Source organism: Clarias gariepinus, chromosome 8 (genome assembly GCF_024256425.1).
Source record: "Clarias gariepinus isolate MV-2021 ecotype Netherlands chromosome 8, CGAR_prim_01v2, whole genome shotgun sequence".
Classification (NCBI taxonomy): Eukaryota; Metazoa; Chordata; class Actinopteri; order Siluriformes; family Clariidae; genus Clarias; species Clarias gariepinus.
In genome coordinates, this window is record NC_071107.1 from 35593660 (window position 1) to 35620122 (window position 26463).

The following is a 26463-nucleotide window of genomic DNA, read 5'->3' on the forward strand; positions in this document are numbered from 1 at the left end:
GGAACTATCGTAATTTTTCCGTTGCATCAGCTTGGAGGAGTATGGTTGCAGACATTTCCGCTGCTGTCGTGGTAATCCTCTGGAACAAGGCTGAGCTTGAATGTCCTGGAGATCAGTATCGCTTCTGGGAACGGTATCCATGGAGACATCATAGGCAGACTGGTCTGGAGTTCTTATGCCCATACAGTATATTGATTCTTTCCTGATCCTCATGTCGAAGGTTTCTCTCATCATCTTAATTCCACACTTTTGACACAGTAATCGTTTAGTCTACAGTGGTTTAACCAAGTGTCCAAATATTTCATGTTTACCTAATGAAATTGAACCATGATGCATGCTGGTTTTATGTTCAAACAATACTGGCATTGCATTCTTTTTTTTCTGTTTAATTTCAAATCTAAAAGCTTTGGTCTGCCCTTTCTTACATTAGTAAATTTTACAAAGCAAGGTTTCTGCCAGATAACTATTTATATATTTTTATTTATTATTTAAAAACACAAAGAAAATTCTGAATCCTGCATTTTTTTTTCCAAACATGAAAAATAAATGAACGACGACAGGCACGCCTTAGCCTCACTTGTTGTGCTAACACACCTTACCGGGGATGTAACCCAGTCAGGTTAATCACACTACCTACTCTGTGTACATCACAGTGACTCAGCAGGTCACGTACAGACATAGAGGCATGGAGACTCATCCTCTAGAGGGCTCTGTATCCTGGGACTCTAATGAGACGTGAAATGTCTAAGCTCACTTCTAACCTTAAGATAAACCGCTTTTCCTTATTAATTGCAATTAATTTTTTATACCATGCTATTAGAAAGCAAAGTCATAACTATTTTTTATCTACTGTTCATTTTGAACATGTAAATAAGTCTTAAAAATGCCACCTTAGCTGTCAAAACATTAATAAAGACATGTAATCAGTAAAGAAAGAATTAATATCAGATCTGTTCACTCTAAATTGGTTATATAAACCACAGATTCCATAATCTCTAAATATAATTGAAAAAAAAATACTGTTTAAATATTTAATATTTTTTAAATCCTAAAATTGCAGCGGTTCATGGGCAGTTGATATCCACGATAATTATGCAATAAATTGTGTCCCTATGATTTATCGACCACAATGGTATCCTTGTTGTGCAATCTTTTTAAACCTCAAACTAAGGAACAAATCTACAACAATATTCTAAAAGATAATTGTACGGTATACATGTCCACTCGACTTATTTATTTATTTTTTTTAAGTCATTTTTTATCTGTTGTATTTAATGGCCATTTTTCATGATTAAGCAGCCATACCTGAACCTGAAAAGCATTGTCAGACATAAAAAAAAAAAAAAAACCTGGTTCAGGTCGTAATGATTTTAATACTCATCAGCCATTTCCTCATTTATCATTTGTTTATAAGGTCCTGGCATGTTATTTTAATGTTCTCCATGAGCTTTTCCAATTTAGGTTCCGAACAAGACAAAGCAGATCTTGTTAGAATATCTAATGACCACCTGTGCTGCTGACTATTTGATTACTTTTTATTGTCACTTTGTTGGACCGAAGATCTGCCTTTCAATACGATATCCCATTCTGTTCTTTTAGAACGGGTTTCTGATATTGGTCTACAAGTCACAGTCCATCAATGGTTCACCTCTTATCTTATCAGCAGGACTTGGGCTGATAACCACACACGTGAACAGAACAAGAGCAGTGGTATCACTAGGGGTGTGCCTCCGGGCTCTGTCCTGGGACCACTATTGTTTATTACTGTAATATTTTCACATCAAGGTTGTGAGAAGAAATAGAAGGAGGTTCACATTTCTTAAAAAAATAAAGAAAAGTCGGTCATCTTGAGGTTAAAACAAAGATATTACTGTATGTTGTTTCAGAAGGATCAAATAATTGTCCTGCATCAAGCAAAGAAAACTAAGGACATTTCTGAAACTACAAAAAATGGGTTTGAACTAAAGACTGCATTATTAAAACCTGGACAGATAGTAATGGACCAACACTTTTGAGGAAGAATTGTGGTCGGGAAAAACCATCTTGAAGGAACTTGATGAAATCAAATCAGGAAACAGTAGAGCTCGGGGTTATGTTTAATAGTGAAAGTAAAAGCATTTTCACACACGAGGCAAACTCAAATATCTGACACCTCAACACAATCTGCGTTTAAAACAGCTTAAGTGTCTGTTTTCTGGATAATAATTTAACATACAGTACTTTTATTGTACTTTTTACATATGGATCATCAACATTTGTTTTAATGATTCATTTTGTTTTATACTTCTTTCTAATAATATTTTTACTTTTTATGATCTTGATTATTTTCTTAATTGTATAATGAGTTCATCAGATGGACAACCCACGTTAGAGCCCCTGTCCTGTAGACAACCCTGCCTCTGTCCACGATTCGTCCTCTGCAACTGATCCAAAATGCAGCAGCACGTCTCGTTTTTTAACCTTCGCAAGTTGTCCCACACCACCCCACTCCTCCGCTCCCTGCACTGGCTTCCTGTAGCTGCCCGCATAAAATTTAAAACACTGATGCTTGCTTACAAAGCCAAAAATGGCCCAGCACCCACTTACCTCTCTGCTCTAATTACACCACGCACTGCACCACGTTCCCTCCGAACCTCCTGCACTGTTCGCCTCATCCCACTATCTCTCAGGGATCGAGGGCGGCATTCATCCAAGCTCTTTTCTGTTCTAGCACCTAGGTGGTGGAATGAACTTCCTCTAGATGTCCATACATCAGAGACTTTGACTATCTTTAAACGACGACTCAAGACGCATCTGTTTCTCCAGTACTTGGACTATAACCCCTATGACATCTTGGGTGCTTGAAAGGCACTTGTACATTAAATTATCATTTCTGTTGTTGTTATTATTGCATAAATATTAGACAACATGCAGAGGAAGTTAAATGCTTGTTTTTGCAAATCAAGCCCTTGAGTGTTCTCAGGTTTATGTACATGCACGTCCTCGTGAATTCAGACAACAGGCATGCAGTTAATGTTATCTGATCATTACCAATACAATAGTGATGTTTGATGGTTAACCTCTTTCCTGCATCATCAGTATCAGTGTTAATCTTCTGGCAGAGGCAACCATGTGAAAAATGTTAACATTTTTGTTTGTTTGGAAATAAGTTTGGCTTAATATCTCTTTTCCACAGCCAAGACATACACAGGGACAACTGTGTAATTGTGAAACACACTGGTGGTTTTGTGGGGTTTAATTTATAGTTATAATCATGATATTTATAATTTAAATAATTTAATAAAAAAAAAACATTTAATTTATAATAATTGCACATTCTTAACCACTTGGCAGAGGTAAGCAAATTCTGCACTCATTTAAAAATATTTTTGTTTTAATGATTTCTGGTTTTGGTTCACATAAGTGTTTAACTCAAGAGCTTGTTAAACTAGCAGAGTTAACATGGTCTTCAATAAACATCTTTTGTGTTACAGGTAATGGAGGAAATTTGTTGACTTTTCCGCTGCTATTAATCATCCAAAGAACCAAATGTCTAACAATTTCTTTCATGGGCTTGTGGATTTTTCCCCCTTTTGAGGTTTTGCTCAATGATGATATAACCTCTTATGCATTTCCTGACTTGTACAGTAATATCAATCCTCGGTTTTTGATGTGATGTTGGTTATTTACCCAGATAACCACCAGATAGCGCTCTTGCATCAGTTGTGTGAACTCCTTAGAAATCACTTGGTGTAAGTTGTAAAGTTGAATAATGTGACGTGGCTCCCAGGAACAATTTAATTTATTTTTTTGCTTAGTCTTTTCAAAGCAGCTTTATATTGCTTTCCTTTGTTGCCTCACAGTCTTGATGTTTGGGAATTTAGGATGTGGTTGTGGCAGTGAACCTAAATCCCCATACATATCGGAAACTTTTGTTGATTTTTGTTAGTTTTGTTGTAAATTTGTGTATAAAATGTGTTCTGTCTTTAATATTGATTTGATTATGTTTGTCTTGAGGAATTATCGACTTCATTACTTTATAAAACCTTGTTATAATTTATAATTTCTTTTTGAACTTGGCAGCAAACTTTCACAGGTAGAAAGTTGGAGGTTCCAGGAGGATTCTTCATCTCTGATCGAATTAAGTCTGAGGTTTTTACCAAACCCTAGGAATACAGCTTAGATGGGTCATAAAAGTAGGCCTGCATTAGAAACCAGATAATGTGTAGTTCTGACCACCAGAAGGCACCCTGCCAGAGCTCCCTCACATAAACAACATTCTTTTTTTTTTTTTTTTTTGGTCTTAAGGCCTTGATGTCTCAACCTCTCAGCTCTGCTGGCCTTGTCCACTTCACCAGCTGCTTTATTCCTGGAACTTGCTAAGGTTCTTTCTTAATTTATCCAAAGAAAACACTTCTTTCTTTTGTTCCCTGCTTCTGTTGGCCCTCTACTCTGCTGTGGTCCCACAGCCGCTCCAGAGGTGACCCCTCTAGTTTGCAGATATGCTACTTGTGCTCCAGCTACATGGTTACACTTGGGTGTCTTCTCAGGAACCAGCTTAACCTTTTTCATTGTGGTTGTAAAGGATCAGTGGCCACAGGCTCCTTTGCAACCAATTCTGACTTCTGGCTTTAAAATGAGGCTATTCTTGTGTTTCCCCTCAAGTTTTTAATAAAGATATTAAGACTGAATATTTGGCATTTTACTTGTTTAGCGCATGACCTGTCTATAAAATAAAAGACAGGTTTAATAGACACCCGTGGTTGTCCAGTCACACTATGCGAACTGTCTGATCTACACAGATTTTCTGTGTGTGGATTGGTGGTTGCGGGGCCTCACAATTTAATCCAGTTTACATCACAAAAACACATACATGCAGGCTTATAATGTAATTTTTATCAATTTTTATATAATTTGATTACACTGGTGTTGGACTTTCAGCTCCTTCCTCATCGAGGGGTCACCTGTGGCACAGGTTTTAGGCTGGATGCCCTTCCTGACACAACCCTCCCATTTGAACTGGGCTTGGGATTCGGACACGGGCTGGGATTTGAACTTGAGCCTTCTGCATGGCAGGCCAGACACCCACCACTGGGCCGCCCATGCCCTGATGTGTGAAATTACATATCGTTTTGTAATTCATGGTTTTATGATTGATGTTTCGTTGTATATTTGTGGTTAATCATCTCTTCCATGTGCTTTTGTTAAAATGTTTCAGTAATTCATGCCTTTGTTCTCTTTATTGTGGTTCTTGTAAACGATCATATTTTACTTTTTTGACCAGTTGTAACCATGATGGTGAGAGATTTTGTGTGAAACCTGCAGGATCATGTTGGTCATCTGTAAGATCTTACAAGCATTCGTTTTATCTTGTTTACAAAATTCCACATCCATCACACATGTTTCATTTGTATTATGACTTCTTTTTTTTGGCTCTGTGTGAGTTCTTACTCACTTGTACATAGCTTCTGCTTCGCGGTCATGGGAGCAGAACCTTTCCCCCTCCCCCCGCACTGTTTTGGCAGTCTGCAAAGAAATTAAGCTGATAAAGTTGACCCAACTGTAACCTACTACAATAATATACAGACCACTAATCCTACAGTATCCAATAATACTAAGCACTACACAAACTCCTTGGACCTTTGTTGACCCCCAACATCTACTGCTCAGACCCTGTGAAGGAGTTTAAATACTGAATATTTTTTTCATCGTGTGGTTGGTGCTTGGTGTTTAATCCAAAATCCAATGTAAGTTGTACTGTTTTATTAACAAGTCATAAAAGTAACAACGTCCCTGGGGCTGAATGAACAAATGGGTGTTTTGAGTGTATTAAGTGTTATTTTTGTGGTTGCTGCTTTACTGGTAAGGCTGCTTGTTCCAGAAAATGAATCAAGACATTTTGACCAATCAGAATCGTATATATTATGTTGCCGCTGACAAAAAGGCATGAAGAGGAGCTAGAGGAGAGCTGAAGATGTTGTGATTTCTCTTGTGTGCTTTGGGAGTGGTTAGAGTGGACAGGATCTAAAGTGGAGAGTATACTAGAGGGACATTGCAGGTAGGACAGTTTGGGGACAGCGTTAAAGAAGCCAGATTGAGATGGTTTGGACAAGTGCGGAGGAGGGATGAGGGGTGAATCAGCAGGAAAGTGTTAGGGATGGAGCTGCCAGGCAGGAAAAGGGAGTCTTGAGAGAAGGTTTATGGAGGCGGTGAGGGAGGACATGCTGGAGAGATGTGGTAGACAGAGTTAGATGGAGACAAAAGGCCCACTGTGGCAACCCTTAACGGGACCAGCCAAAAGAAGAAGAATCATGTTCCTCTTTGTAGGATTAAGTAGTTAGTATGTTTATGTTCAGCATGTATGAGATCTACTGTACAGTCCAGATTTATTCCTCTTCTTATGTGTATACTCACACACACCTGCTGGAACTCATTGAAACACCACACAGACAGTAAGCTTACCTGAGACTTGAACCAGTGATCATGGCTTTCCAAGGGGATGGTGTGATCCTCTCCACTAACACACTGTTGTAGATAAACCAAAGATTTTTCACTAGTATCAGTTTTTTTTTATTTCTTTAGTGCTAGGTTGTGTAAAGCTGAAGATACAGTAAACCTAAAAAAAGCAAGCAAAGCAAATTCAATTTGCTATAAAGGAAAGATAGCTCAGAGTGTAAAGAGTGCATGCTTGCCCAGTCTGAGGACCCAGGTTCAAGACTGGGTTTGGGATTTTACTTCATAAGCACATGTCTTTTGGGATTTGTGATGCAAAGTAAAGGATAAATCCCTGTGAAAACGCAGACAGGTTTGTCTGAAGGCACCGGTGGCTCAGATGTCTAAGGGTGAGTCCCTTTGTGGTGTGCACCGCACAGGATCGAGACTGCCTGCAGGTGAGTTGAAAGTGCTGGAACCAGGTGGGGCACTAAATCTGGCAGAGAGAAAGAGAGAGAAAAGCCAGTCTGTCCCACCTGGGGTTCCTAGAGAGATGAGACCAGGGGTTATGCTGCAGTGGACCAGAACTAGGTAATAATTTTATATCTATATAATCTATACGTGTGCACATTAGTATATTTAGCTACACCTATTCACATACTGCATATAATGTTCATGTACATTAATACTATATATATACTTGTATTTATATAGCTATCTATATATTGTACATGTTTGTTCATCATGTATATACACATACATTTATCACACAAGTGTACTGTACATACACATGTATGTTACTGTAAATAAATATAACCATTAGCCATGTAGGTTTAAAACTCTTTCCCCCACTGCTGGAAATCAAACCCAGGACCTCCACAGAACTACAACATATGCCCTTAAACCACAGCACCACAACAGCTACTCAAAGGAGAAAGGTTTTTAACAGCATACTTACCATTCCTTTGCATTTTCAATGGAAACATTTAAAATCTTTTACAACCGCCAAGATTAGATTTGAACCAGCAACCTCAAGGATGATAGTCATGCACTCTCCCACAGAGCCACAGGGGCTGATACAAGCTGCTCAGCATTTACAGTAGTAACTTCGTCCTCCACTGTTGCCGTTCATTGAGCATTTGTTCAGAATGAGACACGACAACTGAGCAGTCCCCGAGTTCTCTGGTGGCTCAGGGGACTAATGCTGTATGGTAAGTGTGTGAGAGGTAAGGTGTGAGGCTTGGGTCAGGTGGATGATGAGACTTTGTGTGTAAGTTCGTCTAGTTACTCAACAATAAATAAACACAGACCTTGCTTAGCTCCTTGTGTGTATCTGAATGTGTGCTGTAAATCAGTCTATAAAGGTACCAGGTAGGTCAGTGTGGATTAGGTGACTGTCTAAGTGGTTCCAGAGTATCAATTGGAAAACATGTCTTCAACGGGCACCACCTTGGGTCATGTTCTATAAGATAAACATCCTTTTCATGGTCAGTGATTGAGATGACGAGGGAATGGAAAGTTTTGGGTTCCCTGCTGGAATCACTACCCCTGTGACCCGACAGGTAAGTGATTGATGATGGATGGATAAGAGGCTACATTGTTGTTTTGTTATGTTTACTGTACATAATGACAAACAAATGTATTTAACACAATAATATGATCATTCCACTTAAACAAGAAGAAAATATGAAGGGTTTCCTCAGGCCCAGCGGGATATTAACATGAAGACATTCTTAGCGCTTAGATAAGGAGTCTCCAGTGTCAGCACAGTGTTGTCCAACATCTTTAGGACAGAGAAGTTTCACTTTGACTAGTTTCTCAGGAACATAAGAAGCTGGGGGTGGTGGTGAGAGAACATCCTTGTTCTGCATGTGTGTAAAAATACAGTATGATCATTAATCTCATATGATCTTAAATCTAAATTTGATGCTTATTTTAGTTCTCGCGGTGTGTGTGCCACCCTTATACAATACGTACACACACTAATATCCCACTGTGTGAGTCTCAGGGCTCATGCTCCTGAAACCCATCTTTCTTTCTCTCCAGCGCCCTCTTCAGGATGACACGCCCTCGCTGTAGCGCTGGCTGACCCCAGGTTGAGAGACCTTAGATCCAGCCCAGGTCGCTGTTGCAGTTTGTACAGCTGATGTAACACACCATCACGCGGGTCTGATCATCAGGGTACAGCGGACGGTCCTCCCGATGTCAAGACCGATACGGACAAACACACACAGACACACACATATACACATATACATATACAGTATACACTAGTGGTTAAATTCTGTGCTGAGCTTGCTGGGCTGCAGCGAGTGTGAACGAGAGAGTGAATTACGCTTGTTTGAAGTCTCCAGACAGAATTCCTTCCACAGCAGTAAACAAAAGGGAGAAAATCCGCTAAGGCTCGGCCACAACTGCGCGTTTGTATATCGGACGTGTCAACGGGGACATATTTTGCCATTGTGGATGAGTATCTTGTCCACCGGTACACGTTTCAGACACGAGTCGGTCGAGCTTTCTCTTCTGGTACGTGAACATCTGCTTAGGATCACATCTGTGTGAATAAGCTAATGTGTAACACTGCCAGGGCGGTAAACACAGGGGACAAGAAGCAGCACACTGGAGGCTCTGCGTCTGTCTGACTCGGTGTGTGTGTAGGAGTGTTGGTGTCCGCACCAAACCATCACTAATTTAGGAAGAAGGACGTGGCATGTCGCAAAGGTCTCCTCATGAGCCTTTTTTTCAAACTTAATAATTTAATAAGTAACTTCAAAATTTTATACATTTGTTTCAAGCTTCAACAAGCAACAATGTCAAAAACGTTCGAATCAACACATTATTTACATTATATTTATATTTTAAACTGCCGCAGAATTCTTCGATCTGATTGGTCAGAAGGTGTGGAGTGATGTTCCTACAGTAGCTTCCGGACACAACAAACAGTAAACATCAGGTTTCTATCAATGTGCAGGCTCGAATACGTTATTGTTTCCATAGCAACAACTCAATCTCTTCTCTGACACCATTAACCTCTTTTTTTCTTTTGGTCTCGTAAATCTTAAGAGGGAAATAAAAGTGAGAAAATGACTGTTTATAGCTGCTATCATGTAAGTGAGAACAGCGCAGATGTTAAATGTAACTATAAACGGATTTAAAAAAACAAAAAAAGAAGGGTTCTTTTAACCGAGTGACGACACTGTAACTACTGCTATGTTCGATACACATTTGTCTTAAACCACTTCACTTTGGTGCTCATTAATCACTATTCTTAATTAAATAATAAAATTGTTGCTACTTATTGTAGATTACAGAGCGCTGCAGTGGTACCACGCTGGTGTCTTTGTGTTGTTGTTGTGTTTGTATAGTTGCTACACAAAACTCCCATGTTGTGGAGGTTCACTATTTATAATGACTTTAACATAAATAGTCGACTTCATCCAAACACTAGCTGAATAGTTGTTAATGTCGCCGGTAACAACTGAGACCGACTGGATGTGGCTACCGAGCGCGACTCAGACAGCTGATCTGGGAGACAGGAAGATAAGCAGGAAACAGGACAGACCCTGAGGTCCTGAGGGTTTGGGGGAAAGAGAATGAAACGCGGCTCTGTATACAAATCCACAGATAGAAAAAGTTTTTGTTGTACCGCTAATAATCTCTTTCACCTACAAGTGACCTCATGTAACATCACTAGGGTTGATGATATTTTTCTTCCAAACCTGTCCGTTTATCTCCTAAAGCATGTTACAGAATCAAACCTACTATATAAATACATCTGATGATGAAATGATATTATCACTTATTATATATGCCGTGATCAGGTGAAGCAGTGGTGCGCGGTTGATCAGGATGGTGCCGCAGTTGGTGTGTGAGAGAAGAAGGAGGTCCGGTGTGGTAGAGAAAGATTCTGTCTGTTGTTGCAAACGTCCACATGCAAAAATACATTAACTATCGCTATAACTCAAGGCTTTGTGAAGATTATTAAAACTCTTTCGAAGAACATCCTAAAGCAATTATTTTAATTCTTACAGCAAGTCATTATTTCAATATATAATCTATTATTATTATTATTACTATTTAATGCAGTTGTTGTGTTGTTTACTAACTCTTATTGGTTAATCTTATTACTTCACAATTACTTCTTTATAAATAGTTATTTCTTAATACATTATCTGTAAGAATTTTTTTGAGAATCTGAAACAGTTTTCTCATTTGTTGTCTAGTTCAGGAAAACACCAATGTCAGGCAACTTATTTTATTTTATTTTCATTTTATCCCTTACTTCCAGCTTTAAAAAAAAAAATCACAAATTATTTCTCTCTTTGTTTGAAAACATGTTGCGGTCTAACATCTCGCTTTGATTAGATGAACCAGGTTTGACTCCGCCCGTGCTACTGTACATGGTTCCTTTTGAACAAAGCATCCATATTAACTGTTTGTGTGTTTAGTTAACTCTATTACTTCCTTTTTGTTCATTCGCCTATAAGGTAATTTAAAAAAAACAGCATTTAACATTTAAACCAGAGTTTATAATTATACTCTGTTACTATGTTTAAATAAATAGCATGTACTTGCATTTGTACTAAAGTAGAATTAAAAGTTATTATTTAAACTCTCTTAAAAAAAGAACACAAAACTGTTTAGTACATTTTCCTACAAAATACAAATATAAAACCCTAGATTCTGACAAACTGCAGAGATCCTGCTATCGCTGGTCAAATAATAAGTGAGACCCTGTTGCGCTTCTGGTTTTAGACTCGTTACTTTCTCTCTTGAAGTTGAGAGAGAAATCACAGCTTGTCATGATACTGAGACTCTGCAGAAATCCTCTGTTCTGAAGTCGACTAAAAAACTTACATCTTTTACCTCTGACACTGGAGACTCCTTCCATCATTCATTATATTAACAACTACGCAGTTTTATTTGCTAAATAACATCTACTTTTAATCCGTTTATGCCTCCGTGTGATTATTATGCAGAATAAAACGGTCATCAGAGGTTTTATCATGTTCAGTAGTAGCAGTAGATCATGTCTGATACAAAGCCGTGTTGGCTGAATCGCATAGATTCCGTCCAGCCTTCGCCAAAAATGGATTTCCTAGATGAGAATTTCTAAACAGTATAAAACTAGGCTCGATGTGCATCTGGTGAAATGACCTCATAACTCTCCATCACAGCGCCTTCTGTGGATCATCAGCAAAAGGCATCTCGACCTCTTCCTGGTCTCTGAGAAGGATCTCCGCAGGCCTGCGTCTTCAAAAACAAATATTTATATGAAAAGCTCTTCAGACTGAAGGGATTTAGGCTGAAGCTATGCAGCTGAAAAATCCGGAGCTGGTGGTGCACTGAAAGTTTATCATCCACAGCCTAGCCTTCAAGAGTCTATTTTTAAAAAAATATATTATACATTTATTTATTTAAATAAGAGTTATTGTCAAAATAAGCTGGAATTTAAGCTGTAGCGTCTGGGACATTAGCGCATGAGCTGAAGCATAGAGTCAATGTGGTCTTGTTTTGAGCAGCATTACAGCATTGAAAAAAATTCCTGGAGTTTGACACGTCGTAAAGTTGAATTAACATTATCTTTAACTGGAAGGCATGCTCTCGGAATGGCTCGCTCTTTTCAACAAGCAGCTTGAAGTCTTCATCGGTTTAAATACACTTAGTTTGCATTCTTGGTGTAACAGACATAATGGAAATGTACTGCCGTCTGGCACACGGTCCGATTTTTTTACAGCTATGAACATGTGCGTTTAGATACTCGGGCCAATGTTAGTGGCTCTGTAGCACTTTCATCACATCTTGTAAGAGCGTGTACACCGATGAGCCGCTGCATTAAAACAGTCTGCATCACACCGCCTCCGCCGGCTTGCCTTCTACTTTAGATATAAAATTAATTGTTACATTATATTTACCTTAATTGGTTCCAGTTACTTAATATTTAAAAAAAATGTCAAGGGTCATCCTGACCTTTGAGATTGATGCAGTGGTATTTTAGAGTGTTTGTACTTGTCCGTTGTCTGACCTGGAAAATCATTCACATTTTTTTTTAATGGAAAGTTTCTATTACACAAAGTTCCAAAAAAAAAGTAAAAAAATAAAAATAAAAGTGCACTGAAATGAAAGGAGTGCTTACATCAGGGTCATCATGCCACATAAAAATCCAACAAATTGCTTAAAGCATGACATTTACTATGTCAGGAAATTACTTTTAAGCCAAGACTAGATTGTACGATTTACTGCCTGGTTTTTCTGTCACAGATAAAAAAAACAAAAAAAACAATCCAAACCGTAAAAGAAACATTTGGTACGTGCTGCTTTAGAGCAAAAACACCAAAAACTAATTTTTACAAAAACGTCAGTGTGAAAATGCTGCTACAGTACAATGCTCGCACTTCTTGGAGAAATATAAACAAAGCATGTCAACAGAAATCATAAATACATACAGTAAATACGCTAATAACTTCAAGCTCACTTTAAAGAACATCCCTTTTTGAATCGACCCCCACCAGCTGACTCATGACTCAAGCAGAACATTAACACTACATAATATTAACACATTAACATTGTTTAAGAATTATACACCAGTAAACTGCTGACAGAGTCATGGGCACCCAAGCCCCACCCATGCCCGCGGGGACTAAAGGCCAGTCCGCTCAAACCGATCCCACAAAAAATCCAATGAATTGAAAAACTGCAATAAAATAAGTCAATTTTAATTATGATAGAACAGTACCAGTACACCCAGTGCACCACAGCCCACCACTCACCAACAACCCAGCCTCCTCCTTCCCAGATCCAGATGTGATCGAGCTCATGACATGCACCAGACAAGCAAGTCTGATGCACAGAGAGACCCCGTCCATTTTAATCACAGGTGTATTGTTATGATCCGACATCGAATTCAAGCAAAATATTATTTGTATTTTGTGATAATCACTGACATGAGGTTATCCAAAACCCGACTTCTTGTTTGATAAACTGCCTCCTTACCCAAGTCTTGAAGGAAGCCAAGGCGAGGATAAAAAGAGAGAAAGAGAAAAAAAAATTATTTGCATGTCATATTTTTATACGGTTATTGTGTCAAAAATCTGGAAAAACCAGATTTAGTCCAAAACACATTTTTAATTTCCTGCAAAGGTCATATTCAGTCAAAGGAACGATCAAAACGTTTTCCAAGACCGCCTATCATATATCGATTGCTACACTTGCTTATTTTATCATTTCCACCATGGGCTTCATCGGAATGACTTTTGCACGTCCTTTCAACTGATTCAGACCCCCCCCCCCCCCCCCCCCCCCCACACACACACACACACACTCTATAAGAAGGTTTTAGCAGCAGTTGTCTCTGTATATCTTTTGAGACTCTGCCTCATCACTTTACATGCACATTGAATCCTTTTATGGTTTAAATGTTAAGCTGTTCTTGTCTTGTGTAGACAAAATACAAAAAGATGTAAATAGTTGTTCGAATTATTATTAATATTTTAATAAATTTCAGTGGTAAATTATAATAATTTCTACTTAATTCTTTTGTTTTAACAAGGAGAGGAAGTCTATGTGTGTGCGTGAGAGAGAGAGACGCGCACACACACACACACACACACACACAAACACTCTTAATGCACTTAATGTAAGCAATGCATCACACAATAATGCCAGAACATTCCTCGTCTGTATGAAAAGAAAGGATTATAAACATACATTAAGAAAACACTGACCGTGCACACACACACACACACACACACACACTTAGTACTAGCTTAGTCACGAAGCAGTTTTGTTACAGAGAAATTACAAAGAAAATCCCGACACCTTCCAAAGAATCAGAACACAGAGTTCAACAGTGCTGCGCTTTAATAATGCGAAAAAAATAAGAAAAAGAGAATAAGTGATATGAAGTGTGTGAGGTGAAAGATTTAACTTGATATATAAATTTACTTCACCTAAACATTAAATAAAATGGACTACTAATTATTATGTGCTGTTTCTCCCTCCTCTTTCTGTGTGTGTGTGTGTGTGTGTGTGTCAAATCAAATCAGTGAGGAGTGGCTCCATAAACGCGCATGCCAAGTATTTCGGTGTCCGCGGTTCTGAGACGCTTTTTTCCTCTGACTTTCATCACCGGCTCATGTAAGTGTTCTGTCTTTATTTATCTCTCACATCTTTTATTATTGAAAATTTTTTTTTTTTACTAAAATATGTTTATTCTACTTGAGTTACTTTGGATTTGGTGTTAATAAGTTTAAATTATAATAATTTAAAACATTGTGTGGACAACATGAACAATATTTAAACTGGAGTTTAGATAAAGTTTCAGGTTATTATACTGAGTAAAGGAGCCTGATCGAGTGTTCGGGCAATTAAACTTTAAACAGAAATCTTAATACGGTATATGTTTATACAAAGTGGAAACTGAAGTAACACCTTGTTGCAACTTTGTGGTATTTTACAGTGGAGTGCACAAGTCTTAGGCAGCACAATAAAAATAACAAAATAAAAACTTTAAATGATGTTTATTTTATGATGTACAGTGTGAGTCGGTTTAAAAGTATGTTCAGATTCAGCATGTTACACTTCCACCAAAAAGATCTGACAAAAAAGTTCTCAGTGAGTTAAAATAGCGACATAATATAAACCGATCTGCCATATTGTTACAATGATAAATATTATTATTATTATTATTATTATTATTATTATAGTATTATATGAGTTGTTCTTGTGCCACCAGAGGAGCCCCAGTCCTTCACTGTATTTCTGCGGGGCCTTTGGGGATGTGCTATGGTGTTTAGTACCAGGATGTTGGCACTGGATCCTTTTGGTGCTGTGAGTCCTACGTAGAGCAGACTTGTTTGTTCCATGGATGCTTAATCAGATTGGGTTCTTGGGTGTTTGAAGGCCGGTTCGGTTGACTTTTTTCAGGGATTTTCGCTTCTTTGGCTTTTCTGTAGAATCAGACTGGGTGGACTGGTTTTTGGCCCCTGCGAGCATGGGTGAGCCTTGGGTGCCTATGATCCTGGTACCAGTTTACTGGTTAGGCAATGTTAATGTTATGTGGAGCTAATCTTATTATTGATCGTTATATAATGCACCCTTTTTTCAAATAAACAGCAATGAAGGCTGTCATGTCAATGTATGGTCTGGACTGTTTAAAGATCAGAGTGACAGATTCTCCACCAAAAATAAAATAAAATAAAATAAAATAATAAAAATAAAAAAGGGTTTAGAAAAGCTTATCATCCAAGTTCCTTCGAGAACTGTCTCCACGCAACTGCCACCACTCCCACCATAGTGCTGATTATTTGCCTCTTATAGTATTACACCATTTCTCTGAGCATACCTACAGTATTACTTTCAAACAACACTGACCCGGATAAAGCACTTTTGAAAAAATCATTAATTAATTATATAATCCACCAGTTTCTATCTATATTTCAGTGAAAATGCTTGCACTTCCCAGTACTACAGTATTTTTGCGTGGGGAGGTGGGTGGGGATTTACTGGAACACTACAGTATGTACAGTATTATAATGAATTTCTCTCTAAAACTAGAAGTAAAAAATAACTATTGGTTTCTTCTGAAATAAGACAGCAACTTGCAACATGAGGCTAAACCAACAAGAAAAAAAATATATAAAGAGGTCAAAGTTCTACCAGGATATTTGGAGAACATTGGATATAAAATCTGAAGTATAACAAATACAGTATTTAAAGAAAGGAAAAAAGGAGAACGATGCTAATATCTTGGTAATATCTTGTTGGCTAAAATATGCTAACGCTAATATCTTGTTGTCTATTTATAGTTTTTCATTAAGAGTAGGTTAACCATACTGTACAGTATACTTACCATTGACCTTGGAATTTGTAATTAATTTTGAAATAAAATGAAGGAAAAGCTGACAACAATGAAATTATAATAATGTTAAAGAATAAGTGTTATCTGCTTTGAAGGATTGAAACTTTGATCAATAAAAATCTTTAAAAAATGTAAAGGTCTAAAATCTATTAACTGTGTTCATGTTTCAGAGTAAAACTTCAAATGACAGTCTGAAAAAAAGTCACATGATAAGGTAAAGTGGATGTTCAAAATTAAGCAGTTTTTCATTTTTACATAGCAAAATTATTGTGCTATTATTCATTTAAACAAATTTTCCAAAATAAAAAAATTAATGTAAAGTATATATATATATATATATATATATATATATATATATATATATATATACTGCACACATACAGTGGGGGAAATCTGTATTTGATCCCCTGCAGATTTTCCAAGTTTGCCCGCTTACAAAAAAGCGCTTATAATTTTTATCATAGGTTAATGGTACAGAACGGAAACAGAATATCAAGCAAAAAAACAGAAAAAGCACACAATACAAACATTATAAATCGATGTATATAAATTACACGGTTTATTTAAACTTAATCACGGTGCCTTGCAAAAGGATTTATACCCTTTTCCACATTTTGCCATTTTACAACCACAAGTTTAAATATATTTTATTGGGATCTTGTATGATGGACCAACATAAAGAGCACATAATTGTGGAGTAGAAGGAAAATTATAAATGGTTGTCCGAAGTTTTTATCCAAATCAAAATTTGAAAAGTGGGGCGTGCATTTGAATTCAGCCCCCTCTAGGGTGATACCCCTAACTAAAATCCAGTGGAACCGATTTAATTAAGAAGTCACCTAATTAGCAAATAGAGTCCACCTGTATGTAATTTAATCACAGTATAAATACAGCTATCCTGTGAAGCCCTCAGAGGTTTGTTAAATACCATTAAGGAACAAACATCATAATGCAGCCCAAGGAACACACCGGACAGATCAGGAATAAAGTTGTGGAGAAGTTTAAAGCATTGTTAGGTTATAAAAGAATATCCCAAGCTTTGAACATCACACAAAGCAACCTTTGAACATCTCAATCTATCATCTGAAAATGAAAGGAGTACGGCACAACTGCGAACCTACAAAGACATGGACGTCCACCTAAACTGGCAGGCTGGGCAAAGGAAGCATTAACCAGATATTGATTTGTAAAAAAAAAAAAAAAAAAAAATCCTTCTCCTTTACAATTATGTTCCACTTTGTGTTGGTTACAATTATGTTGGCACTTTGTTAAAATGTCAATAAAATACACTTGCTTTTTTGGTCGTAACATGAAATGTGGAAAAGTACAAGGGGTATAAATACTTTTGCAAGAGACTGTAATTTACTTATTTGACTTATATCACATCCATCATTTTAAGAGACATGCCTATTTTTAATTGATTTCATGACCATGGGTTTATTTATATGAAAGATTTGAAAAACCATATTGTAAAATAAAAAGATAATTTGCAATTTACAAAAAGTGTTATTTCAGGTGACCAGAAAGGGTCCAGCGATGGGGTTCGCTCATGGATTACTTTGTATTTTTGCAATCTCTTCACACTGTCTCATAGGCCATGGCCAAAAAGTTGGTAAGTTAATTTTAACCAAATATGAGAAATATACTATACTGTATAGGCGGCATGGTGGTGTAGTGGTTAGCACTGTCGCCTTGCACCTCCAGAGTCCAGGTTCGATTCCCGACCAGAATTGGTTCCCGTGTCTCTGTCTGTGTGCATGGAGTTTGCATGTTCTCCCCGTGCTTGGTTCCCTCCGGGTACTCCGTTTTCTTTCCACAGCCCAAAGACATGCAGATTAGGCTAATTGGCATTTCCAAATTGCCCGTAGTGAGTGTGTGTGCCCTGCGATGGATTGGCACCCTGTCCAGGGTGTACCCCGCCTCTTGCCCTAAGTCTCCTGGGATAGGCTCCAGGTCCCCGCGACACTGAATACAGGATAAAAGCGGTATAGACGTTGAGTGAGTGAGATGAAACTATATATAATATGATTTTTTTTTTGATTAACATTATTGGCACTTTTTTTGAACATAGTTATAGATAATCAATAAACTGGCTTCTCTTTCTTACAGTGTGCACACAGGAAGCCAAGGCTGATATTGTGTTTTTAGTGGATGGCTCAGCCAGCGTCGGTCTACAGAACTTCCAACAGATTCGAGAATTTCTCGGGTCCATCGTGTCCAACTTTGACATCGCTCCCAATAAAATCCGGGTTGGCATGGTCCAGTTTAGTGACACGCCAAAAACCGAGTTTTTCCTCAATACCTATGAAGAAAAGCAGGAGATTCTTGATTACCTTAAGCGCTTGCCGTATAAAACTGGTGGCACCAACACAGGCCGGGCATTGCAGTTCTTGCTGCAAAACCACTTTGTTGAGCAAGCGGGGAGTCGGTCAAATCAAATGGTGCCTCAGATCACCTTTGTCATCACAGACGGGGAGTCTCAAGATGACGTGGAACCATACGCTCAAGAACTGAGGCAGAAAGGAATCAAAGTTTATGCCATTGGAATTAAAGACGCCCAGGAGAAATTCCTAAAGAAGCTTGCGAGTCAGCCATATGATCATCATGTGTACAGGGTGTCTGACTTTAATGCCCTCCAAGAAATCTCGCTGGGTGTCAGCCAGGAACTGTGCACCACCGTGGAAGAGGCACAAGGAGAACGACAAGGTAAGAGCTCTATGTACAAAATCAGAGGAGTCTCTGAACACGCTTGTCTATCTTGAGGGTTTTTTAAACTTAAATTGTGAGGTATTTTCAGTTACACCACTGCGCTGTTGAAACTGAGGATCCGATTGCCAAAGTTCTTTTTCTAAAGCATTATCGTATTAACAACTTACACAGGGAGTATATTAACCACTTATGTAAAAAGTTGCATGGCAGAGGATCAACATCAATGGATTAATGAACATGGAATTGTAGATGAGGTAAAGTTTTATGAGATGTTTTTTTAATTTATTTGATTTGAAGAAGTTAGAAATCTCATTATACATCAGTTGAGGCTTAAGAACCTTGCTCAGAAGCCCAACAGTGGCTACCACTGCCCATACCATATACCTATACCCGAAGGCCAAAGTCTTTCATTATTCACTAAAAAGTTAGTCAAAACAACTGAACAAGTTCATCAACTGAGGGGAAAATTACTCTGATTCTTTTCAGTTAACCAAATTCATATTTTTCCTTCTTCTAGAATGCAGCGAAATTACTGCAGCAGACATCGTTTTTCTTGTGGATTCATCTGACACTATTGGAGACACCAAATTTGGAGAAATTCGCCGTTTTCTCCATGAATTTGTACAGGGACTTGACATTGGCGAAAAAAAGGTAAGAGTTGGTCTTGCCCAGTTTAGCAACCAACCGTACCAGGAGTTCTTGTTTAGTGCAGATGAAGCCATGAAGGAAGATCTACTCGGAAAGCTGCTCAGCATCACATACCGCAAGGGTGGGCCAAAAAGAACAGGAATTGCTCTGGACTTCATTAGAAACACCTACTTCAGCCAAGCTAGACAAGACATTTCTAAGATTGCTGTCGTGATCACGGATGGGGAATCAAGTGACGGTGTACAAGGGCCGGCTCAGGAGCTCCGCAAGCAGGGAGTCGTTGTCTTTGTGGTCAAGATGGGACCAGCAGATACTGCACAACTCCAAGCTATCGCTAACAGTCCCCAGAAAGAATTCTTATTTAGCAGGGACGGTTACCAAAATTTAGCAGATCTGATTGAGAATCTTCGCAGAAGAGTTTGTATTGCTGTCGATGACCAATTACGAGGTAATTTGCACATCTTTTCTTTAATCCAGGCTGTGCTCAGATATATTCAGATTCATCAAGTAAAAATGACCTACAGATCTAGCTATTAGCATTATCACGTTAAAGCTGTCACGTTAATTATCACAGGTTTAATTGTCCACTTGAAAAGGTGGTCTAATGGACTGTAGAGCATTTTCTGAAATATCAATAATAGTAGGCATACTGCCACCTGCTGTATCGGAAAGTAAAAGATCTGTATGCGAATGTGCCAGAGTACGGAAAAATAACGGGGGGCCAATAGGGGGGGCAATTCATCCTGAGCATGGCATAAATTACTGGAGCCTAATCTGAAAATACCCTAAATTGCCTGTGTATAAATGTGTGTAGGCATGTTATACTGCAATGGCATACTGTCCCAGTGTCCCAGTGTCCCAGGGATGGGCTCTGGACCCACCTTGACACTGATGACACTGATCATGAGTTACTGAAGATGAGTTAATAAATAAACATTACCTTAAGCAATAAAGAGCTCTGTATGCTTAACAGCCACTAAATCTTTATGCTACTTTCCATTACATTGTCAGTTACAGTCCCATTAATTGTTTTTAATAATCATTAAAATGGCCACCTACAGTATAAAGGCCATGGGCAAAAGAAAAAAAAAAGTGTATAGACGGTCATATTAAAACACATAACCTAGTAATCAGTTGGAGTACCATTATAAGTTTTTTTTTTTTAGTTTTATCTTTTTCATTCCTTTTTCTTATTCTCCCACTTTAGCTTCTTCCCTTAAGTTTGCTGATGTCTTTTTCCTGGTGGATAGTACCGCATCAAAACCTGAGTCCCAACAAATCAGAAGCTTCCTGATACGACTGGTCAACCAGCTTGCTGTGAAAAAGGATGGTAACCACGTTGGCATGGCACAGTTTAGCGACAATGTCGAAGAAGAATTTCTGCTTAATAACAATAAGACCAAAGATGAAATCACAACTGCCATACGCAATCTCCGACTTAAGCCCAAAGGCGTGCGTCAAATAGGTAAGGCAATCGAACATGCACGCAAAAATTTCTTCAATACCTCGGCTGGCAGTCGAATCGCCCAGGGGTTCAAACAAGTCCTGCTGGTGACGAGTGTGGGAAAGTCGAACGACAGTGTCATTCGACCATCACGTACCATTAAAAAGGATGGAATGCACGTAATCTCTGTTGGCTTGGGCAAAGCTGAAATGGATGAGCTGGAGGATATTTCAAGTCCAAATCAAACCTACAAAATAACTTTACAAAGCGTTCCGCTGGTGGTACAGAAAGTCAAGACTGTGATTGAATCCCATGATGTGCCCATTATTTCTGATGGTATGTCCTTTTGCTGTATTGCAGATTATAAATGACCCATAATAGTAATTTACAAAGATTTAAAATTACTTTATAGTTTTGAACTTGTGTTTGCAATAACAGTGATGATTTTATTCAATTCTTGACTAGCACTAAAATAAGGTGTTCGTGTTCTTCTGCAGAATGCAAATCAGCCACTATAGCAGACATTGTGTTTATCATCGATAAATCTGGCAACATGGGCCCTGAAAACTTTCAGCTTGTACGCACCTTCCTCCTAAACACCATTTCAGGGCTCGATGTAGGCATTGATAAAGTGAGAGTAGCCATTGTTCACTACAGCGATGTCCCAAGAGCTGATGTTTATCTCAACACATTCAAGGACGAGAGTGAACTTTTGCAGTATGTTCAGAGGCTGTCCTATGGCAGAGGCAAAGCCTACACTGGAGCAGCTCTACAGTTTGCCAAGGACAAGGTGTTCACCAAGGAAAGAGGTAGCCGAAGTGATGAACAAGTTGAGCAGATTGCTGTGGTCATCACAGACGGCTGGTCTGCAGATGATATCTCCACTCCGGCAGCAGAGTTGCGTCGCGCAGGCGTTAAAATTTTTGCTCTTGGCATCAAAAACGTTAATGTACGCGAACTGCAGGAGATCGCGTCTTACCCACCTAGAAAGTATGTGTTTAATGTTGAGAGCTTCAGTAAGCTCAATGCATTGTCAAGTATGCTAACAAAAAGCCTTTGTGGGGATATCACCTCCTCCTTCATACCTATATTCAAAGATATTACTCTTCAAAAAGGTTTGTAAAATCTATTTTTGCTAAACTTACCTTTTAACCTCAAAAAGATTTAACTGCAATAAAACACTCTTATATTTTCTTTCTTTATTAAACATTCTTCTTCCAAAACTTTAGGCTGCAAATTTACAGCTGAAGCAGACATCTATTTCCTACTTGATGAATCAGGAAGCATTTCCTATGAAGACTTTGATGAAATGAAAGCTTTTATTTTAGAGTTCCTTCATATGTTTGAGATCGGACCCAATAAAGTACGCATTGGTGTGGTGAAATTCGCAAGCCATGCAAACACAGTCTTCCGCCTGGACACTTACAATACCAATTCTGACGTGGAAAAAGCAGTAAAAGGTATAATAATGGATGGAGGCGGAACAAGAATTGATTTGGGACTGGAAGCAATGATCCCGCTCTTTAAGCAGGCATCTCAAACGCGCAAGGAAAAGGTTCGGGAAATACTCATCATGATTACGGATGGCAAGTCTGAGCCTGTGGGAACACCAGTAAACGTTCCAGCTGAAGAACTGAGGAAGGAGAACATCACAATCTATTCAATCGGAGTAAAAGATGCAGACAGGGCCGAGCTAGATGATGTGTCCGGAAGTCCTAAAAGGACATTTTACGTCCAAAACTATGATGCCCTGAAGCTGATCAAAACCAAAATTCTTAAAGAAATCTGTTCATTTGAAGGTAATTTCTTTCAAGATAAGGTTCACTTTTAGTGTTATTTAAATCACAATATTTAAACATTTTAAAATCTATTCTTGCTTTATCAGCAAAACTATTCATAGAATGTTAGTGGAAAGATACAACCATGAAGTTAACAACTTTCTTCTGCCCTTTCTTACAGCTTGTGATGATCTTTCAGCAGACATTGTCTTTCTTATTGACGGTGCAGATGCTGTTGACGAGCAAGACTTCAGTAAGACAAAGGAACTGATAGGATATGCCGTAGAAAAATTTCCTATTAAAGAAAACAGAGTGCGACTTGCTGTCATTCAATACAGTACTAAAACTATGGTGGAATTTGCCTTAGATGCCATCCATGATAAAGACTTGTTACAAAAGAAAATCGCATCCATCCAGCAGCTTAAAGGAAAAACCTTCACAGGAAATGCACTTAAAGAGGTTTTATCAGTGTTTAAGGAGGCTAGCAGGGGGCGTGCTAATACTTTGCAGTCCCTAATACTGGTTACTGATAGCGTATCCAAAGACGATGTAGTACAGCCTGCTAAAGATCTTAGGGAACATAACGTCAACATTTATGCTATTGGTTTGGGACATGCTAGCCAAACCCAATTGCTTGATATCTCTGGATCTTATGAAAGAGCCTACCTAGACAACAATTTTGCTTCCATACAGACCTTGGGCAGTGAGATTATCTTCAAGATTTGCAACACTGGTAAGTCACTTATGTTTTAGGTTTCTAAACAATAACCACAAGGTACTAAATTAGATTTGACATTAAATATTAGATTAGAACAGAAAATTGTTGGCTTGTCATTTCTTGACAATCATAGTATCTTTCATAGTCTAATCATAGTATCAACAAACTTTTTCCCTACTTAGAGTGCAAAAGACCCGAACTGATGGATGTAATATTTGTGGTGGATGGCTCTGGCACTAGCAGTCCTGACAATGCAAATTTTCAGCTAATGCAAAAATTTTTGGAAGCAATGGTAAAAAAGGCAGACGTCGGACAGAAGAGAGTTCGCTTTGGTGTGGTCGTTTATTCTGACAAGGCTAAATCAGAGTTTACTCTAAATCAGTCCATGAGCAGGGACAAGGTTCTGGATGCCATCTCAATGATGCGTGCTCCTGGAGGAAGAAGAAACACGGCCCAGGCTTTGAAGTCCTCACTATCCTACTTTGCAGCAGCACATGGAGGAAGGCATTCTGAGCAGGTCCCTCAGGTGCTATGCTTAATAACAGATGGTCCAGTTGCCGACACTGCTGGTCTCACAAAGTGGCCTGAAGATCTTAAGGCCTCTGCGGTCAACATGTTTGCAATTGGAATCGCAGAAGCCAACAAGGCTGAGCTCACAGAAATTACCGGAAATAACGAAAGGGCCTTCTATGTTGACAACTATGATGCTTTTAGAATGTTGTATAAACCAATAAATCAACAACTCTGCAATCTGACGAAGCGAGGTAATGGCATTCCATACCAAAGAGAATTTAAGTACTAGCAGTTAAAGTAAGTTCTTTTGATTTGATTTCAATATTTCTTTCATTTATTCTTTTCAGTGTGTGAAAAGGAGAAGGCAGATCTGGTCATTTTGATCGATGGGTCCGAATCGATCTCCGAGGCGAATTGGGAAGTTGTTAAGGGCTCCGCAATCAACATCATAAAAAAGCTTGACATTGCACCAGAGAAATGGCGGGTTAGCGTGGCCCAGTTTAGTGACAAAGTGCTGAACCACTTCTACTTGAACGAATACAACAACTTAGCAGGAGTGGAACAAGGAATACGTGAGATTACCCAAAGGAAACAAGGTACAAACACCTGGGAAGCCCTGAAGGAAATCGGAGATTACTTCACACCAGAGCATGGAAGCAGGATAAACGAGCGTGTGTCACAGAACTTGCTTCTAATCACAGATGGCAAAGCTAATGACAAAGAAGATCCAAGTACACTTGCTAATCTCAGAGCAAAAAACATTGAGATATTTGCCATCGGGATTGGGCATGATATAAATCACCATGAGCTTATCAAAATCGCTGGTTCAAAAGAGCGGGTTTTCTATGAGACCTTTGAGAGTCTTCCACTGAAGACAACTGCGAGTAAAGTTCTAGAAGCCATCTGTATACCAAATAACATAAAAGATCCGGAAGGTAAGTGACCTTTCAGAAGACAAATTTGGTGTCTAATTTGTATTTAAAAATGTATACTGTAGATGAGCTCTACCAACTTTTGAGTTGGGAAAGGGTTTTGTCCTTGGCATTGTTAATATTGATTTGCTTATTAACGTCATTGGCAAATATTATATATATATATATAGTATAAATGACTGTTTTTGTTCCTGTTTGGTTAGGATGCTCAATAGACATTGGAATTGGGTTTGATGCATCAAGCACAAGCTCGCAGCATCTACTTGGATCACACACGGAGTCCCTTGTTGCTGCAGCTATTCATCATGCATCCATGATTGGGGCACTCTGCTGCGTCGCCGCAGACAAAATCGAAACAAAATTTGGCTTCCGCCTCGTCTCTGGCAAAGACGGAAAAGTTCTGGATGATTTTAAGTTTAAAAAGTATGACCAGAATGTGGTCACGAAGGTGCTCCAAATACGGCCTGCGACACCTACGGCTTTCAATGCACTCTTACTAAACTCCTTCAAACAAAAATTCACTACCTCAAAGGCTGGCGTGAAGGTGAGCCATCTATGTTCAGTTTGGGCTGTACTGTATGAGATTTAGAAAAGCATTTTTGGTTAAATTATGGCCATATATAAAGAAACGCGGTGGTACGGTGGTTAAGTGGTTAGCACAGTCCAAGGACATGCAGATTAGGCTAATTGACATTTCCAAATTGGCCATAGTGTGTGAATGTTGACCAGAGGTTCTACCACAATCATACGAAAATGGGAATAAATACAACGGTCACCATTGGCCTTTACGGTCCCTAGGTGGATGTAGAGGTTTCTAGATGATGAAGACAATACAGAAAAAGGAAACATAAAGAAATCCTACAAAGACTGATATAAACAATTAACACACAGACCACACATGATCTCACAGCTAAAGTCGAACCCTCCTATATACAAAATGATTTAAATTAGCTTTTTTCCTCCAGGTGCTTGTCCTATTCACAGACGGATTTGATGATTCCATGGAGTCTCTAAAGGCGAGTGCAGAGAGTCTCAGACTAAGTGGTATGTTAAAAACTCAGACTGGTGACTAACAGCTTTAGTGGGGATTAAACACAAAAACACATTTGATTGTATACAAATAAAACACAACAAGAAAGATGCTCCATGATCACTTATAAGAGGGGTGTCCAGAAAAAGTCCAGCCGTTGGTGATATAACGAGTACAGGTTGCATAACACGATGTATGGTTCAGTACATTTTTGGTTCAGTCGAGTAAAAAAAAGGCATGAAATTTCATTTCATTTCTTAGGAATTTAACTTAAACATAACGTAAACTTAAACATATAAGCTCATAAAAACAGCAGATAAAAGGCTAAACTAAATGGTGCTAAAGTATAAAAATTAACATCACCCATGCTAATCCTTAAGGTGCTATCAAAGTTCAGTATGGGGTCTTTCAGGAGTGGATA

At 38.5% G+C, this 26463-nt stretch overlaps 1 protein-coding gene across 1 annotated transcript in view; it reads left to right on the plus strand.

Moving 5' to 3' along the window:
* The first annotated feature begins 14464 nt into the window (after positions 1-14464).
* Positions 14465-26463, plus strand: part of LOC128528954 (collagen alpha-4(VI) chain) — a 35643-nt gene continuing 23644 nt past the window's right edge. The window contains exons 1-13 of the mRNA XM_053502171.1: positions 14465-14547; positions 16441-16484; positions 17786-17882; positions 18380-18976; positions 19497-20075; positions 20835-21407; positions 21569-22186; positions 22301-22870; positions 23031-23582; positions 23750-24331; positions 24428-25015; positions 25216-25556; positions 25978-26056. Of these exons, the coding sequence (XP_053358146.1) occupies positions 17807-17882; positions 18380-18976; positions 19497-20075; positions 20835-21407; positions 21569-22186; positions 22301-22870; positions 23031-23582; positions 23750-24331; positions 24428-25015; positions 25216-25556; positions 25978-26056 (5155 nt within the window). The 5' untranslated portion in view covers positions 14465-14547; positions 16441-16484; positions 17786-17806. The remainder of the gene's footprint in view (positions 14548-16440; positions 16485-17785; positions 17883-18379; positions 18977-19496; positions 20076-20834; positions 21408-21568; positions 22187-22300; positions 22871-23030; positions 23583-23749; positions 24332-24427; positions 25016-25215; positions 25557-25977; positions 26057-26463) is intronic.